This window comes from Suillus subaureus, assembly GCF_016647635.1.
Source record: "Suillus subaureus strain MN1 chromosome Unknown BJ212scaffold_18, whole genome shotgun sequence".
Taxonomy (NCBI): domain Eukaryota; kingdom Fungi; phylum Basidiomycota; class Agaricomycetes; order Boletales; family Suillaceae; genus Suillus; species Suillus subaureus.
The window spans coordinates 421,684-436,913 of record NW_024538574.1 but is presented as its reverse complement, the minus strand read 5'-3'; the positions used below and the strand labels follow the sequence as shown (position 1 = coordinate 436,913).

The 15,230-nt window shown below is 48.4% G+C and overlaps 6 protein-coding genes across 6 annotated transcripts; 4 read left to right on the top strand and 2 right to left on the bottom strand.

Annotated features, from left to right (window-relative positions):
• The first annotated feature begins 627 nt into the window (after positions 1–627).
• BJ212DRAFT_1357721 (uncharacterized protein) lies at positions 628–3,213 on the top strand. Its single transcript, XM_041335784.1, has 5 exons — positions 628–1,271; positions 1,330–1,427; positions 1,483–2,581; positions 2,646–2,793; positions 2,899–3,213. Exons 1-5 carry the CDS (start codon positions 914–916, stop codon positions 2,984–2,986), a joined length of 1,791 nt encoding a protein of 596 aa, XP_041192581.1. The 5' UTR covers positions 628–913; the 3' UTR covers positions 2,987–3,213.
• A 147-nt stretch (positions 3,214–3,360) lies between these two features.
• On the bottom strand, positions 3,361–5,748 carry BJ212DRAFT_232619 (uncharacterized protein). The gene is made up of 7 exons (XM_041342711.1): positions 5,303–5,748; positions 5,013–5,246; positions 4,802–4,957; positions 4,404–4,751; positions 4,263–4,340; positions 4,096–4,200; positions 3,361–4,038 (listed from the first exon to the last, which is right to left on the bottom strand). The coding sequence occupies exons 1-7, from the start codon at positions 5,543–5,545 to the stop codon at positions 3,481–3,483; spliced, it is 1,722 nt and encodes a 573-aa protein (XP_041192580.1). The 5' UTR covers positions 5,546–5,748; the 3' UTR covers positions 3,361–3,480.
• A 597-nt stretch (positions 5,749–6,345) lies between these two features.
• Positions 6,346–7,978, bottom strand: BJ212DRAFT_1272871 (uncharacterized protein; the record flags this gene model as incomplete). Its single annotated transcript, XM_041331048.1, has 10 exons — positions 6,346–6,441; positions 6,495–6,750; positions 6,802–6,916; positions 7,013–7,101; positions 7,155–7,240; positions 7,291–7,367; positions 7,421–7,516; positions 7,568–7,669; positions 7,717–7,827; positions 7,888–7,978. The coding sequence occupies 10 exons, from the start codon at positions 7,976–7,978 to the stop codon at positions 6,346–6,348; spliced, it is 1,119 nt and encodes a 372-aa protein (XP_041192579.1).
• Positions 7,979–8,851: 873 nt separating this feature from the next.
• On the top strand, positions 8,852–10,747 carry BJ212DRAFT_232133 (uncharacterized protein). The gene is made up of 8 exons (XM_041342710.1): positions 8,852–8,916; positions 8,974–9,211; positions 9,270–9,308; positions 9,363–9,467; positions 9,519–9,593; positions 9,645–9,824; positions 9,882–10,037; positions 10,105–10,747. Exons 2-8 carry the CDS (start codon positions 9,041–9,043, stop codon positions 10,564–10,566), a joined length of 1,188 nt encoding a protein of 395 aa, XP_041192578.1. The 5' UTR covers positions 8,852–8,916; positions 8,974–9,040; the 3' UTR covers positions 10,567–10,747.
• Positions 10,722–11,901, top strand: BJ212DRAFT_232833 (uncharacterized protein). The gene has a single exon (XM_041342712.1). The coding sequence runs from the start codon at positions 10,929–10,931 to the stop codon at positions 11,814–11,816; it is 888 nt and encodes a 295-aa protein (XP_041192577.1). The 5' UTR covers positions 10,722–10,928; the 3' UTR covers positions 11,817–11,901.
• Positions 11,902–12,416: 515 nt separating this feature from the next.
• On the top strand, positions 12,417–15,013 carry BJ212DRAFT_1447274 (glycoside hydrolase family 16 protein; the record flags this gene model as incomplete). Its single annotated transcript, XM_041338375.1, has 13 exons — positions 12,417–12,539; positions 12,698–12,873; positions 12,932–13,022; positions 13,079–13,264; positions 13,311–13,423; positions 13,579–13,649; positions 13,701–13,771; positions 13,829–14,065; positions 14,116–14,166; positions 14,227–14,409; positions 14,539–14,649; positions 14,700–14,869; positions 14,920–15,013. The coding sequence occupies 13 exons, from the start codon at positions 12,417–12,419 to the stop codon at positions 15,011–15,013; spliced, it is 1,677 nt and encodes a 558-aa protein (XP_041192576.1).
• Between the last annotated feature and the right edge of the window lie 217 nt (positions 15,014–15,230).

The following is a 15,230-nucleotide window of genomic DNA, read 5'->3' as shown; positions in this document are numbered from 1 at the left end:
TCCGAAATGAAATACCGATTCCCAAATTTGCAAGTCACCTGAGTGTGGGGAAACTCATGCTGTTTATAGGTAGGTGATTACAGTTAGGGACGACCCTTTTTAGCTTATAATAACAGATTCATGATGGATCTGATGATACCATTGCTGGATGCAGCTGTCGGCTCAACCTTGAAGATCTTTGCCGCAGCGGCTGCATGATGGCGATCCGAGGCAAGGAAGCTAATCGAAAATGCGTTGATCTCCGATGTCTTTGAAGCCAGAGATGGACAAGAGACAATAAGCGTGGCAAGTTCTGGGCATAAATGTCGAGTAAGCTTTTCGTTGCACTAGGTCTCGCTAGTAGTACGGATGACGAGAAGGGGAAGTACCGACGCGTCTGTCCATTTTATTGATGCGACAAAAGCTAAATGTTCCGTGTTGAGTAAGTTCAATTAGATCCCGATTGGATCCACGAGACACAGCAAGTCAGTGATGCTGAGCGCCCATCAAAATGAAACCTCCTGACGAACGAGAATGTTCCGCGAGTGGAGTGTCGAAGAATGAGGGGACCACTGTTACTCCGACGCATGTGCATCCGACGAATGTGCACCTGGATCCAAATTTTTGGTGATATGGTACCGAGCTTAGCGCCAAACTACGGACGCTGCGCTAGTGGACGTAAAGATAAGGTGAAAGGCACGTAAGTTAAAACCAGGAGAACATAAGACTTATGAGATTTCCTTGATCACTCACTGACTGGGGAGGTCGCTCTGATCGGTCCGCTAATGATAATGAATTGGGTAATCGGTGCATGTAAATGTAATACTAGATAAGTCTCTGAACCTTGTTTTCACTAGAAAAACAGCGCACGCCTTCTTCGCGTGACTCCCTCTTCATATATTTCTATCCTCCTTCCTTCTTCTGCTCTTCCATCATGGCAGAACCATCCTCCAATGTCACAGTATCCCTTCTCCCAGTATCCCTCTCACTAGTACACATTCCTCGCTCTCGTCTGCCCCAGTTATTACATCCTGTCCTAAGGCAGATCTTGCAGCCAAACCCCACTTTCATCAATGTCACCTGCAATGAGATTGAACTTAGTCTTTTCGCAGAATCTCACATGCTAGCAGATTTTGAACCCGTTGCCAGGCGAGACAGGCAAAGGCAACGATCTCGCTCTGGCTCAGGATCCAGTACAAAGCGTGCCCAGCCTGTATTACCTCAAGACCACCTTGAAATATCCTACGAAAAGTGGAATGTTCTCCAAATTGATTCTCATTCTGATCAACTCGGTATGTGACTCGGTTGTATAACCCCTATGCACAAATTTATCAATTCACCAATTTTTAGACAGCTCCGGAGCCCGTGTACACGAGCTGTCTGCACCGTTAGCTGCAGCTGGAATTTCTATCCTATATCAATCCTCTTACTTGAGCGACTTCATATTCGTACGTCATGGGTTGAATTATCTGACACCTAGGCATTCTAAATTGTGATAATCAGGTAAAGGAGTCGAGACTCCAGGAGGTCATGTCTTTGTTGGGATCAACGGGATTCGATCTCTATTCCTCCGACCCGGAACTACTCACTTCCAGAGTGGTTTCCCCGATGCTCTCCCCGATCTCTCCCGATGACTCTTCCATCCCCGACGTAGCCCAAGATATTACGGTAGAATCCGGTGCCATTCTGACCCGCACAAGGAATAGTCTCGACACCGTTTCTGCTGCTGCTATTACTTTGCAGTATATAAACCTCACGGCGTCACCCGATGACTCACCAGCAAGCAGTCCGACCCATCATAAACCCCCATCACGTCACAAATCACACTCCCCGACCTCGGGGGAAGTGCGCGTATTGACTCCTAACCTCGCTTGTGTTGGCCTTTCTGATGACAGTGTTGACACATGGGGACTTAAGATCGTAAAGCTGGTGGCGTTCCCCGAATTGATTCCTGTCAAGGAACAACCCTCACGATCACGCAAGTCTCAGTCTCGCAACGCCCACCCTACCCACGGAGTTCTGCTATCGTCGTCAAGTCGAAACCGATATCCAGATTCATCAGATTCATTTTCTTCCTCGAGCGATGATGATGATGAAGAAGGCTACTTTTCTCACTCTCCTCTCGGGAACTTGTCATCCACTTCACTCCAGTCCTCCGCCGCTTCTCGGTCCTTTCCAGATCTATCAATTTCTATCCCTTCACAAACGGGACCTTTCAAACGTCCCGCAAAACACATTGTTGCTCCACTTGCACCGCTCTCTCCTCTTGAATCAAAGCCAGCATCACATCGTAGACCCACCTTCCATCATATGGACGCATCAGTTACCATCAAGAAGCCTGCAGATGAGACCATACGTGGCATGGTCCCATTTTTCAGCTTCACTCGTACGCAAGAAGGCACCTCTTTAACGACTGATGTTTCTCTTCTGGCCGCGCTATTTCCTCCGAATGAGCGGCATATGATGATTTGTGCTGGCGAACTTGATGCTCTTGATGCACAAAGTTCGAGCACAGATTCAGACTCCGAGGACGACGAGGACACGGTTTCATCAGGTGGTGCCCTTAAATGCTTGCAGATCGATCTGCGCAGATTCGGACTTGGTATGCCATCCTTTCACTATCTTCCAGAAGGCCCCATTGACACCTGTGCTTCTATCCCACGTAGATAAACATGGCTTGGTGAACCGTTTTTCGCGAGTCTTGGAACAAAATGGCATCAACCACATGTATAGCTCGACCTATAAGACGGCTAATCTACTGGTGCGTATCAGTGCCTTAATTATGTGCTTCGTTGTGACGAACCCTGTCCTCGTGTAGGTTTCTAAAGCCCATGCCAATCGTGCTCGAGCCTTACTGAAGGCTTGTTAATTTACATCTCCGATCGCCATCTCCGTTACCAATCACATCTATGGCATCAGCTTCACCACCAAAATGATCCAGGCAACGCCCGGTGCCGCCTACATTTCACACACATTCAATCCCTTGTGTCATACCCAAGGAGTTTAGAACTACTTTACAAATTTCATATTTCCGCAAGCCCCGCTTTGGTTTAGCGTTTATGGCGAATGATACCCCCCTTTCTATATCATTATGGGTGTCCCATGCGATTCCTTTTGGTTTTAAACCCTCATTTCGCGCGTTGTAACGTATGTCGCACTCATCGTCATCTGCTTGTTATTTCATCTCGGGCATTTACTAACCCAATGTTCTTTTATGCATCCAACCACACATACGTTTCAGGAATATTCTGTAGTATGTAGCATCTTGTATTGTTACCGCGGCGAGGGTACCTCATGTTCGTGTCAGGGGAGTGGCTTTGGGACGTAGTTGCCTTTAAGGCAACCAACAATTTCAATATGATAATGCAGGAGTGTGAAGATGAGAATGTAAAAATACAAGGAAGTACTGCGGGTATATATATGTAACGTCACTGCATGCGGGGCAGGTACCAACATATGTCGGGAAGTATATAACGATTAACAAAAGAAGCTCGTTTCACATCAAGTGCCGATAGCTTTAGAGCGTTCGATAACAGACAGGTACCAATCATCGAACGGGGGGAGGTCGTCTTCGTCATCAGAATCCGGCGTGGGCGTCTCACACCGAGTGATAGAGAGACCAAGAGACATCGTTTCTGAATCCGTAAACTCACTGACGTCTGGGGTAGAATGCGGGTGATCGGTATAAGTCATACGCCCCTTTTCATGTGGTGTGAGAAGACACCCGGATTCGTCCAGGGACGGAGGTAAGCCGGTCAAATGAGACTCCCGCGAGGGGTCAGAGTGTGACTGAATGAAGCCGTTGTCATCAGGGTCGCCTTGATGGTGCAGACCAGGAACAGCGGCGGTGGCAAGGGAAGTAGAATTGATCGGAGGTGTCGAACTGCGCTTGGGATATACCGTGAGGTACTCATAATCTTGGTCTTCGACCCTGTTACTCCACGAGATCCACGGGTCGTGCGGCTCCGCCGCAATGATGACGATATGGGGAGCTCTAAAGGGACAGTCAGACTCTATGATAGAGACGCCCGAGAAATTTCTGCAGGCAAGTAGGATAGGCTGAAGAAGTTTCAATGTCAGGCTGGAAGTTAATGTCGACAATCTGCAAGTGCGTACCTGAGCAGGATCAGTCCACACGAAGGGCTGTTCCAATTGTGATGCAGCCACTGATTCGTTGAATCTCGCGCAAACCGCGGACGCCGAGAGGGATGCTTCGAATGCCTGAAAGGTAACACAAGCATTCAGTTGATTGGTTCGAGTGAGGGATTTATAAGATAGCTCACCACAGCTTTGCGGTGATGTCGGAATATTCCGTCGACTATCTCGCGGAATACAAGTCTTTCAATTGAAGAAGCTTCGACCTAATAGAGAGTAAGAGGGTGAGATGAGTGTCAGAGTGCCATAAACGACACAAGCCGGCTTACAGCAAGAAGAACTTTATTGTGACTGAACACGCGGGGAGGAGTTCTCGGCCGAATAACACCAAGGTCGTCTGACGAGGCTACGGACTGTGAATGGAATTCTTCTGAAGGACAGTCAGCCGGTTCATCGTGGGATGATGGTAGAGGACAATGATGGTAGAACATGTGAGGGGATAAACGGGGCACGTTGAGAAAACATGGCCACTGGGGATCGACCCGGTTTTGGTGCGGTGTGTAAAAGTCGTCTGCATAAGAGACAGGGGGAGTTATAACTATATGGGGTGTGATGTCAGGATACAATGAGTCAAGCACGATGTTGCGGCCATCCAGGCGCAAGTCGAGGAGGGTGTCCTGGAAGCGAAACATTGGAATGAGTAGAGAAAGAGAGGGAGAACACTCACATTCTCTCTGTCCTCCTCACAGATGAAGCAAGAACACACGAAAGGGTGAGAACTAACGGTCTCCGAGTCTTCCCAGTCTTCTTCGCAAACGGTGTGGGAGTCCACAAAAGGTTGCTCGGGAACGAATTCGATGGGTTTAGCTTCCGGGCCACCAGTCTGGAAAATATGTTCTCAACAAGCTAGGACAGTGTGACAAAGGTGTGTGACGTACCATGTCATTTGTGCGAGAAAGTAGCTGAAAGGTGGTTGAGGTTTCTGGTGAAGAGAGAAAGGCAAGGCGCTGTTCTGCGTCCAAAGGCGAGGCAGAGGCGCAGCTGGCGTCTGGCACTGTGCTTGCATTTTGGTTCTGGAGTCCAGAAGCGTTCAAATTCACATGAGGCGCCGAGATCGCTGTGAATTCCCGGTGGTCCGACACTGGCATGCAGGTTTGTGTGATAGAGGCATTCTAATGCAATGCGTTGATAAGACTAGTATATAGCTGATCATGAAGCTTCGACTCACTTTGCTTGTGCATTCAGTATCATCGTTGACTGGCTTGGAGTAGACCGCATCTAAATACGGCTCATCGAAGCTCACGAGCGCCTGTAGCACACGCTCCCACGCCTCATTCCATCTTCCCTCCTTGATCGCGTTGTACGGGAGTGCATCTATCATACACTCTGGGACAGCCAGCATCGACTGTATGATGGTAAGTGCGAGCACCATAAATTTGCTCATAAGTGTAGGTGGGTCTATCATTTCCATTGTGACGCGTTATAAGGACCAAGCAAGATCGGTATGACGCGTGTTGGAGTATTCGTTGGGTCCTGACGCGTTTTGAAAGAGACGAGGTCCATAAGCTAAACCATCATGTTTAAGTATGGGGACCCAGGACGCTTTGCTGTGGCCAAGCGGAGTTTCTTGGCCCTTTGTTGTGGAAGTCCACAATTCTACACGCCACTCAACTCGAGCACACCGCACCCTTTGTGAACAACTGTGGATCTTCAGTCCCGTGGGTTTTTTCGGTTGACACGCATACTTGGAACTTGTCTTGGTGGCCTCACGCGTCGTAGAGGTTACAACATGCCCTGGTCCAGGATACTTATCTTAGTGCCTGACAACCTATTGGAATTTGGACGTCCCTACAGCAATATCAACAGGTGTGTCGGAGTTGCCTTTGCTCAGCCTGCTTTGACAGCTGGACTTTTGTGCCCACTAGCAGTCTGTTCGATGACGGCCGCGAGCCAGCTCTTATTCCACAACAGGGCATTTATGATATTCCTGTAAGAATATGACATCCAGGGATTAATATCGAATGAGCAAAACACACAGCCAGCAGTTGCACATACAAGTGGTCTTCTACTACTTGTTCAGTCAAGCTTCGAAGTTTCAACCCCTGGCCAGACATAACTAATCGAGGAAATGTCAGTGATATTACCACCACACAGCCAAAGCTGCGAACGCAATACTAGAACTTTTGACAGATCATACTAGGAAACTGACAATCTGGCTGTGTTTATCCAGTGTATTGCTACAGGGACATTAATAGCGTTGGTACAGTGCCCTCAGTCTTTACCGCCAGTAACGGGAAGATCTTCCTCATCCGGCCTGCGTGCTGTCACCTTCGTAAAATTCTTCATGGAATGATCAGCTCCAGAGAACTAGTTCGTCATCAGTTAATCAATCGATCCTCATACACGATAAGATAACAAACCTTTTGGCAAAGATCCCTAAGGTAACTGGGTATCATCCTAAGCACCGGTGACGAATTCGTGTAAAACGGCAGATAGATAGTTCGGGACTGCTGTGCGTCAAGGGCAGTGATGATCGCCTTCACTACTGCTACTGGCGCAATGGATGGCGCGAAGAACTGGAAGAAGGGGTTGGATGGCAGTTGGATGGTAGAGAACAGGGGGGTTAAGATGTATCCTGGACAAACGATGGTGGTACGAATCCCGGGTGCATCATACCTAAGAGCGAGATTAGCATGGCACAGTATTGTATGTAATTCATATACGTACACTTTGTCGAGCTCGTAACGGAGAGACTCGTTCAAGGTCACCAGAGCCGCCTTTGACGCGCTATAATCGGCTACAGGTTTGTGTGAGGGGCAGTATTGGATAAAGAATGTTAAAGCTTGCCCATCTGGACGCTGCCAACGAAGCCCATAACAGATGACATCGTCACCTAAGGTGGCAATTCATAACGCTTCACCCTGACACGTGAAAAGACTTACAATATGACCAGTTTTATTTTTGATCATTCCTGGTAAGAACGCCTTCAAGGTCCAGAAATGAGCCAGGGTGTTCACACCAAATGTCCTGAAGGTTATGTTTAAGTGTCCAGTACTCAAATGAGATGCAAAATGACCTACTGGTACACATCCTCTGGTTTGAGATCGATGATGAGTTTTCCTTGCACAACGCCAGCGTTGTTGACAAGCATGGTGGGTTGACCGACCTATAATGCCAACTTGAACATATGTACACAAAAGATGCAAGACAATATACCTCCTCGATGATCTTCTTTGAAACGGCCTCGACTTCCTCCCACTTCGAAACGTCACATTGGTAATAAGTGATGTTGTCTGGTGACGGAATTCACATTGAATAAAAAAGTAAATAGGAAAGGGTGACGCACAGTTTTCAGTCACAATTGGTTTGATATCAAGCACGACAACCGTGACATTGCGGACAGCGAGTGTGTTTGCTAATAGTTCACCTACTCCCGAAGCGCCTATATTCGTCTTGAGTCATAGAAACCCAGTGCGAGTGACAAGGGTCATACCTCCAGTGATGACTACAATCTGGTCACTCCAATCTAAGGGTTTAGGCTTGAAGAAAAGGTTCCCTTGATTGCGATACAGCTGTGAGATCCACTTCAAGAGCCCTGCCTGTATATTAGTATCAGAAGCGCTCGTATATTTGAGGACGCACAGAAGGCAGAAATAGCTGCGCAATATATGGATGGAACGAGTACAACTGGATCTACGAACTCGTAACCTTGAAAGACGTAGAATATGGGTATGAAACACGTAAAGAAGGGACCTGTGGATAGACAGCATAGTAATGCTTATTCACGGAGATACGGATGACAAGTGCACGAACTGAAAGCCGTCTGCGACAGAACTTTGACAACCATGTCGACATCTACGCTGTCGTAGATTGGCGCAGGGTCGTAACTGGATGGTGCTTCCATATTGTAATCGGCCGGAATATGTGTTGACGATGACAACCGATCAGTGGGTGCAGGGCAGCTGAGAAGCTCGATAATACAGTAAAAAGATAGAATATGAAGAAATAAGAGCTGGTAAACGGCACAGCCGATAGTAGGAGAGAGAACGGTTGAATGAGACTCCGTTTGATAGGCGATGAGAGGCTACGTCGTTTCAATCCTACCGTGAGATGATTTAGTATGGCATGTTGCATAGCCCATCATGTATCACTGTTGTGAACCACAGCCGTAGATTGCAAAGTTTGAAACGATACACGGGTGGAGGACAGTCCAAGGTGATCAGTTACGAGTTCGTCCGAGGACCGGCATTAAATATCAAATATTGATCTGATGGAAGACGCGACGGGTTTTTGATCTTCGGACGCGCCATGCAGGCTCTACGGTTCTGCCGTACCCCATGCAGACTCCAGAAGCTTTTGGAAGTTATCCCCATGTTTCTTCACGCATATTCTCTTGCAAACCGTTGAAGTCGAAACATGTTAACGTTTGGTATACTGATCTGTTTGGTCAACTTTGCAATCAGCTCATTGTCAATTTCAACATCTCTTCTCGTAACCTCCATCCCTGCGCTTTCAATCATTCACCAGACAAGTGCCCGCCAGCCATTATATCAACCTGGTAACTAGCGTTGAAGGCGTATTCATCCAGGGACACAGTACGTTCGCGCTCTCCTCCGAGGGCAAGATCCTGTCGTGTTTCCTCATCGACATTAGCTTTATTTATAACTCGCACAACAGATGGGGGCTGAAGCAAGTCGCCCTCCGGCTACTGCTCCCATCGGCTCTTCAGAAAAGCCAGCGAATAATGCCGCAAATACCGCTCATGCTCCGTGCGCAACCGTGACTGCTGTGAGCGCAGCCTCCAGTGGCCAGGTCACGCCGGATCATATTAAAGTGACTTCCGTAAGTCGCTCGCCGCTTCGGCATGTACTTATGATGGGTCCTAAGAATGTGCAATAGGGGGCTGATGTGACCAGGAACAAGGTCGGGTATTTTGACACTTTGATTTTGAGATGACTTAGTCAGGATGACTCTCAAGGCCATCACGCAGGAAGACAAAGCTACTGCCAATGCGCCTACACCAAACAACGTTAAGCTTGATGCATCTAGCACAGTAGATGCCGTGAGCTTTTTCTCTACATTTTACCCCGAACTACCGCATCTTAAGTTTGACAAGACCGCAGCCACTAGCAGAGAGGTATGGGTTTTTAGAATATCTGAAGTCTTCGAAATCTGGACATTTAACGATATCATAGACACTCGGCCTTGATTGCGCATCAGTCACCCGCCAGGAGGTTAGTTTTGCTCACGGTCGTCGCGGAACTGCTTTTCACGCCACATACTTACAGACACAATGCAACCGAGACTTTTGTATCCCTGACCCCGTACTACAAGGACTTCCGTGTACACCGGGGAATGAAGCTGCCGTTGCCACAGGCTCTGGTCCACCAGGGGTAAGTAACTGTGACCGCCCATCTTATATTACAAAGTCTAATCTTGTATAGAATGTTAATCAACCCCCGTCAATCGAAAGAAAATTATCTGTCATACCCAAAGAGGAATCCGCGCCTGTCGAATACGTCCGTGACATTGAACTAATCGGTGTCTATGACGCTAACATTTTACTTTAGCCGGCCAATAATTCCCTAAACTCAATTTCATCCGCAATCATTCCCGAATCATTTGAAGCATCAGAATCATTGTCTCTTGGTCCCGTACAACAACCACCATTCGCAAACATTCAATCTAATATCACCCAACGCACCGCATCCATAGAAAGTAGCTTGTCTCCTCGCAAGAACAGCATTATCGTGAGTGTTTCTAGTTGCCGGTTTTTCTGATATTCTGAACCGTCAATCGAACTCGAGATACCCGATGTGGCATCTACAAATATCATTTCTTCTGTCCTTAAATCTGCCGCTGAATACAGCATTGAGAATACCGGCATGACCTATACAACTACTCCTATCAAGACCAAACGTGCAGAAGTGCCTGTTGCTGTTACATATGCGGACGCCACAAACGTAAGCTGTTATCTTGCTGCTTGTTGTCTTTATCCGGGGTTTCACAATAACAAAATCACAATTATAGTTAGCTGCACGATATCCAGACCTAGCCTCTCAGATCCTTGTTTCCCCACTGCGGAAGCGCACCGCACGTCAGGAAGTTGCCCTGACACCCGAACAGGATTTGATCGAGGAGGGCCCGCCAAGAAAGCGTAGGCCTCGTCGTCCTCGCAGGCACAGGAGTAAACGTTCTCAGGACAATCAAGAAGAATCTCAACAACAAAGTCGAGGATCCTTGCGGACCCCGGGACCTGATGCTTCTCCATCCCGCCACAAGGATCCGAGTTTCGCTTCTGGATCTGTCGATCCGAAAAGGACCTCCGGATTTCAGTCTGCACATGGTTCTCAGCAGCTGGATTGGTTGATCGAATTCTGCGCCGCCTACGCCAAATCCATCTGTGGAACGTGCCCCGTCGCTCCAGACGAATCGGCATGCAGCTCCAGCGACACCGCGAGAGAGAACACTCAACTACCAACGAGAAAGTAGTGACACGAACTGGGGCGCTCCGGCAGCCGAAATTCAGGCTTCGACTCCACCTCCTACGAGATTTGCAACACCGAGACGAGCTCCTGTCCAAGAACAGCACAGCGCTATTTTTTTAAAGAGCGAAGAGCGTGCTGGTAAGGCTACAGATCTGGCGACTGCCTCTATCGGGCGGCGTTCTATTAACGCGGATGTGTTGCTTACGGAGTTATTTCGTAAGGCGATAGAGACAAGCAGCCCCTCTGCGACGAAGTTTCGCCACCCTCGAGTCCAGTCCTATTAGGAAACCTGAGGTTGAAGGGCCGGACCCTATCAAGGCACTCGTAGCAGAGACTGCGCACCCAGTGAATCAGGCGGAGAAGATCATGGAGGGAGACTCCCCTCGGGTCAAACTGCCAGCCCCATCGACGCCTCCGATGAAGAGCTCGCCTAACCCTACACACCAGTCCCCAACAGCGCGGATGGAAGTTAGACGGCAGAATTACAAACCCCCTGGTGCGCGGACGCAAGAATACCACACTTTACGCCAGAGTCGCATGCCCGCAGCAGCATGGACGGAAGAATATTCCACTGCATACCAGAGTTACTTGGCCCCAGCAGCACGGACGACAGAAGATAATACTATACCCCAGAACTACAAGCCTGCTCATCAGCGCCTTGATGAAAACAACTACAACGCGATAACTACGCAGAAGTCGCCTATCTACCAGGGTTCCTCACTGAATAGGCATTCGAACCCTTGCACGCCGCTTTCTCCGCGCGCCATTGAGTTGCTGGAAAGAAGTGAACGGATTCGTCATTTAGAACGACTTCTTGCAAGAGAGCGTGATCTTCCGATCAACATCACCGGGCTTACTGTACCGTCACCCAAGCCGGCCCAGATGCTGCAGCCCATCGGACCGTGGCTCGCTTCTGAGGAAAAGGCGTTCCACGAGCGCGGCGCGATCAATCCCGGTACTAACGCCAATCAGTCTTTGGATCTCGTGGGCGTAATGCAGGCGATGGGCTTGGACATCTCTTCGAGGAAAGATGCTTTGACTGCGCTCGGAAATGGCCGTCCAAGCATGGTAGAGCACAACAGCTTCGATGGCGTGCGAAGACAGTCAGGTATTGTGTCGATGGGGGACACCATCGTGCGTAATGACTTGGCACGCGTGGTTCATTCACAGGGCTTGAGGTCGCCCCGCGGCGGCGGAGGATATAGGAGTGTTAGCGGTCAGTCAGTGGGACGGGCTATACATAGACAGATGTGACGACGAAGGTCCCAGTTACGTTGATATCTCTGATTGACGCTTATACTGGCCCGTGCACATGATGTCATGAGGGAAAATTTGCTTGAGAAGAGGTCGGGCCATCGCCGGTTGATCATAACGGCACTCGACACTGCGGAATGATTGAATTGCAGTTTCAGAAACTGATGCCATGTATCCAGCGTGTCTCAATGGAGGAGAGGTTAATTACAATGGAGGCTGGTGTGTGAACTTGTTTCAGACAGTCTGCTATTTTCGGAGATTAAGTATATCCAAATTTGGAAATGAAGTATTGCCTCGTCTGCCTCACTATCGTCCTTTTGTTTATTGAGAAATGGATTATTCGGTTCTGCCTTTGTGCTTCTTGTTCAAAAGTGCCATCTCAGTACTCTCAACGGGACACGTCGGTAGTATGAGATTTTCCATAACAACTTGAGCCGTAATAGAACGAGTCTCTCGTAAATTTTGGGCCTTCCACTTGCCTCTTCGGTTTCGTGATAAATGAATAAAGTTCGTAGGTGCTCCGTTAATCTCACCTACAGGTAACTATAGGTTCAGTGCGTGGTTACGCCACCTTCTACGTTCTTTCTACTCCCAACAACCATGGTGTATTCAGCAGGCAGCGGAGACCTCACCCTTTCTCCAGAGTCGAACGCGAGCTTGTTGCCTCGTAATAGACACACTCTTTCCCAGTCAGATAGAGTACAAAGTTTTGCAAGTATAACGGTAAAAACTCCGTCCCACTAGGGTTCATGATCCCCTTTGAGCACGTTTACAGACAGAGTCACCGTACACCGCTGGAGCAGGTTCAAGGTTGGCTACAATATCAGACCGTGTACGTGCAGCTCTCCTGCGCCCAACTTGACTGACCATGTGTTTTGTAGTTTCATTTACCGCCGGACCCTCGTGACTGGGGCTCGAGTTTATATAGCGATTGCAAGGAACCCGACGACGACCTTCACAATCCCAACGTCAGGGATCACAACACTTGGGGCCCTGATCGCGGTCTAGCAAATCTTGGGTGTCTGCTGGTACTGTGCGTCGGGCTAATCACGCTTTTGTGAGCGTTCCCAATTATTCAGGTGTTTTTTCATTCGACTGAACTTGGATACTCGCAGCGCTGGATATCCAATAATAACATATTTCACGCGGGCTGCGCCATCAAATCAAGGCGGATTCAACCTAGGAGGAATAAATGCAAGTGGTCAAGTAAGTCTTTTTATTGTCTTCGAACTTCAGTAATTCAACGGCATCTCGCTCGTTAGATACCACAAATTCCTGGAAATTTGGGCCTCATCGACACCGACACCCCCAAGAGCGTATTTACCAAGCCCTCCTGGAATGGTGGTCCAGACATGCAGCTTGTCTTCTCTGACGAGTTCAATACTCCTGGAAGAACATTCTGGCCAGGAGACGATCCATACTGGGAAGCGGTTAATCTGCATTACTGGGTAACTTACTTCGGCATTCTCCATGCTAAGCTAATGGTCATCCCAGCAAACGAACAACCTGGAGTGGTATGACCCTGAGGCGATCACCACGCAAGATGGCTACCTTGTAATCACATTGTCTCAAAAGGAAACGCATAACCTGAACTATCAGGGCGGTGAGTACTTGATGATTTATGATGTTTCTGCGCTCTTTTTTAAATCCTCGTTCGTTGTCTTATTCCTAAGTCGCTTATACCTGTTCTTAATAGGCATGATATCCTCATGGCAAGTGTCCATCTGGCCGGCACTTGATGAACCGTCTCATTCGTATACAGGAACAAATTCTGTTTCACCGGTGGATACATTGAAGCATCCGTTTCATTGCCTGGTGTGAACAACATAGTTGGTAAGAGAGTGTATCATGAATATAACCATGCATAATCAACATGTACCACAGGATTATGGCCCGCTATCTGGACACTCGGAAATCTTGGTCGAGCCGGCTATGGCGCAAGCTTGGAAGGAATGGTTCGTCGTCTATCCTTCCTCTCTCTGTTCTCGCTCATCGGTCTGATCGTGGTTCAGTGGCCATATACCTATGACGCCTGTGACGTTGGCACTGCACCAAATCAAACCTTGAATGGCCTTCCGCTCGCAGCCACTCAGGGCGGGGACCCAAGCCAAAACGGAGTCTTGTCTTTCCTCCCTGGCCAGCGGCTCTCGCGGTGCACTTGCAAAGGCGAGTCTCACCCAGGTCCTATGCATTCAGATGGGACATTTGTCGGACGCGCCGCTCCTGAGATCGACATGTTCGAGGCACAGGTATGGTTCGGTTCATATATTAGTTCAACTAAGGATCTAACAAGCCCCAGATCACGGGTGAGCCTCTTACAGGTCAGGTTTCCCAGTCAGCACAATGGGCTGTATGTGTGCGATATCTTATGATCTAAGACAGAACTCATGTATATCTTGTTTTTCCTCAGCCTTTCAACGCTGGTTACATCTGGGACAACACGAGCGCCAACGAAATAATACCAAACCCGTCAATCACAGCTCTAAATACCTACATTGGTGGAGTGGAGCAGCAGGCTACCTCCGGCGTGACAACCACAAATCAAAATTGCTACGAGGGTGAAACAGGGTGCTTTTCGGTGTACGGTTTCGAGGTTCGTTCATGACACGACGTTAATTTGTTCATCAGCTGATCATGTTCCAGTATGTTCCTGGCTTTGATAACGCGGTTGGTATTTCCCATGGGGTTTCAAAATATCATCAGTTAAGTAATTGCTCCACAGTACATAACGTGGATATCCAACAATCAGGTTGCATGGACACTGAATGTCGCTGGCATGGGAGCGGATCCTACTGTCAACATTTCTGCTCGACCCATACCGCAGGAGCCAATGGTTTGTTCATTTCGATTTCAACATCGTTACGAGCTCACTTTTTTCCCCAGTATATTATCATGAATTTGGGCATGTCCACTAATTTCGGTACTGTCGACCTGGCCCACCTGCCCTTCCCTGTACATATGCGTGTGGACTATATCCGTGTATATCAGCCATCAAACGCACGGAATATTGGGTGTGACCCCACAGATTTCCCGACAGCAGATTATATTAACACGTATGTTTCCTGCTCACTCGACTTGACGAGGCGATTCTTATGTTTGCCAGGTACATCGAGGCATATACCAACCCAAACCTTACCACTTGGAAGAACGATTATAATCAACCTTTCCCCAAGAACTCTTTCCTAGGCCAGTGCTAGTTTTTTTTTTTTGCTTGTAACTGCCGACCCATCATCACGTCTGCGACGTGACTTCTTTTACCTTCGCTGTATCGGTACAACTGCACCTGACTTTAACACGTTCCCTTTCCCCATCCTCACCATGATCACCCATAGCCTGTTCGCATGTCGTTCCTCGCCCGCTCTCCTCCATGCATGTGGCCTGCTTTACCCCATGACTAGATTATCATTCCTCATC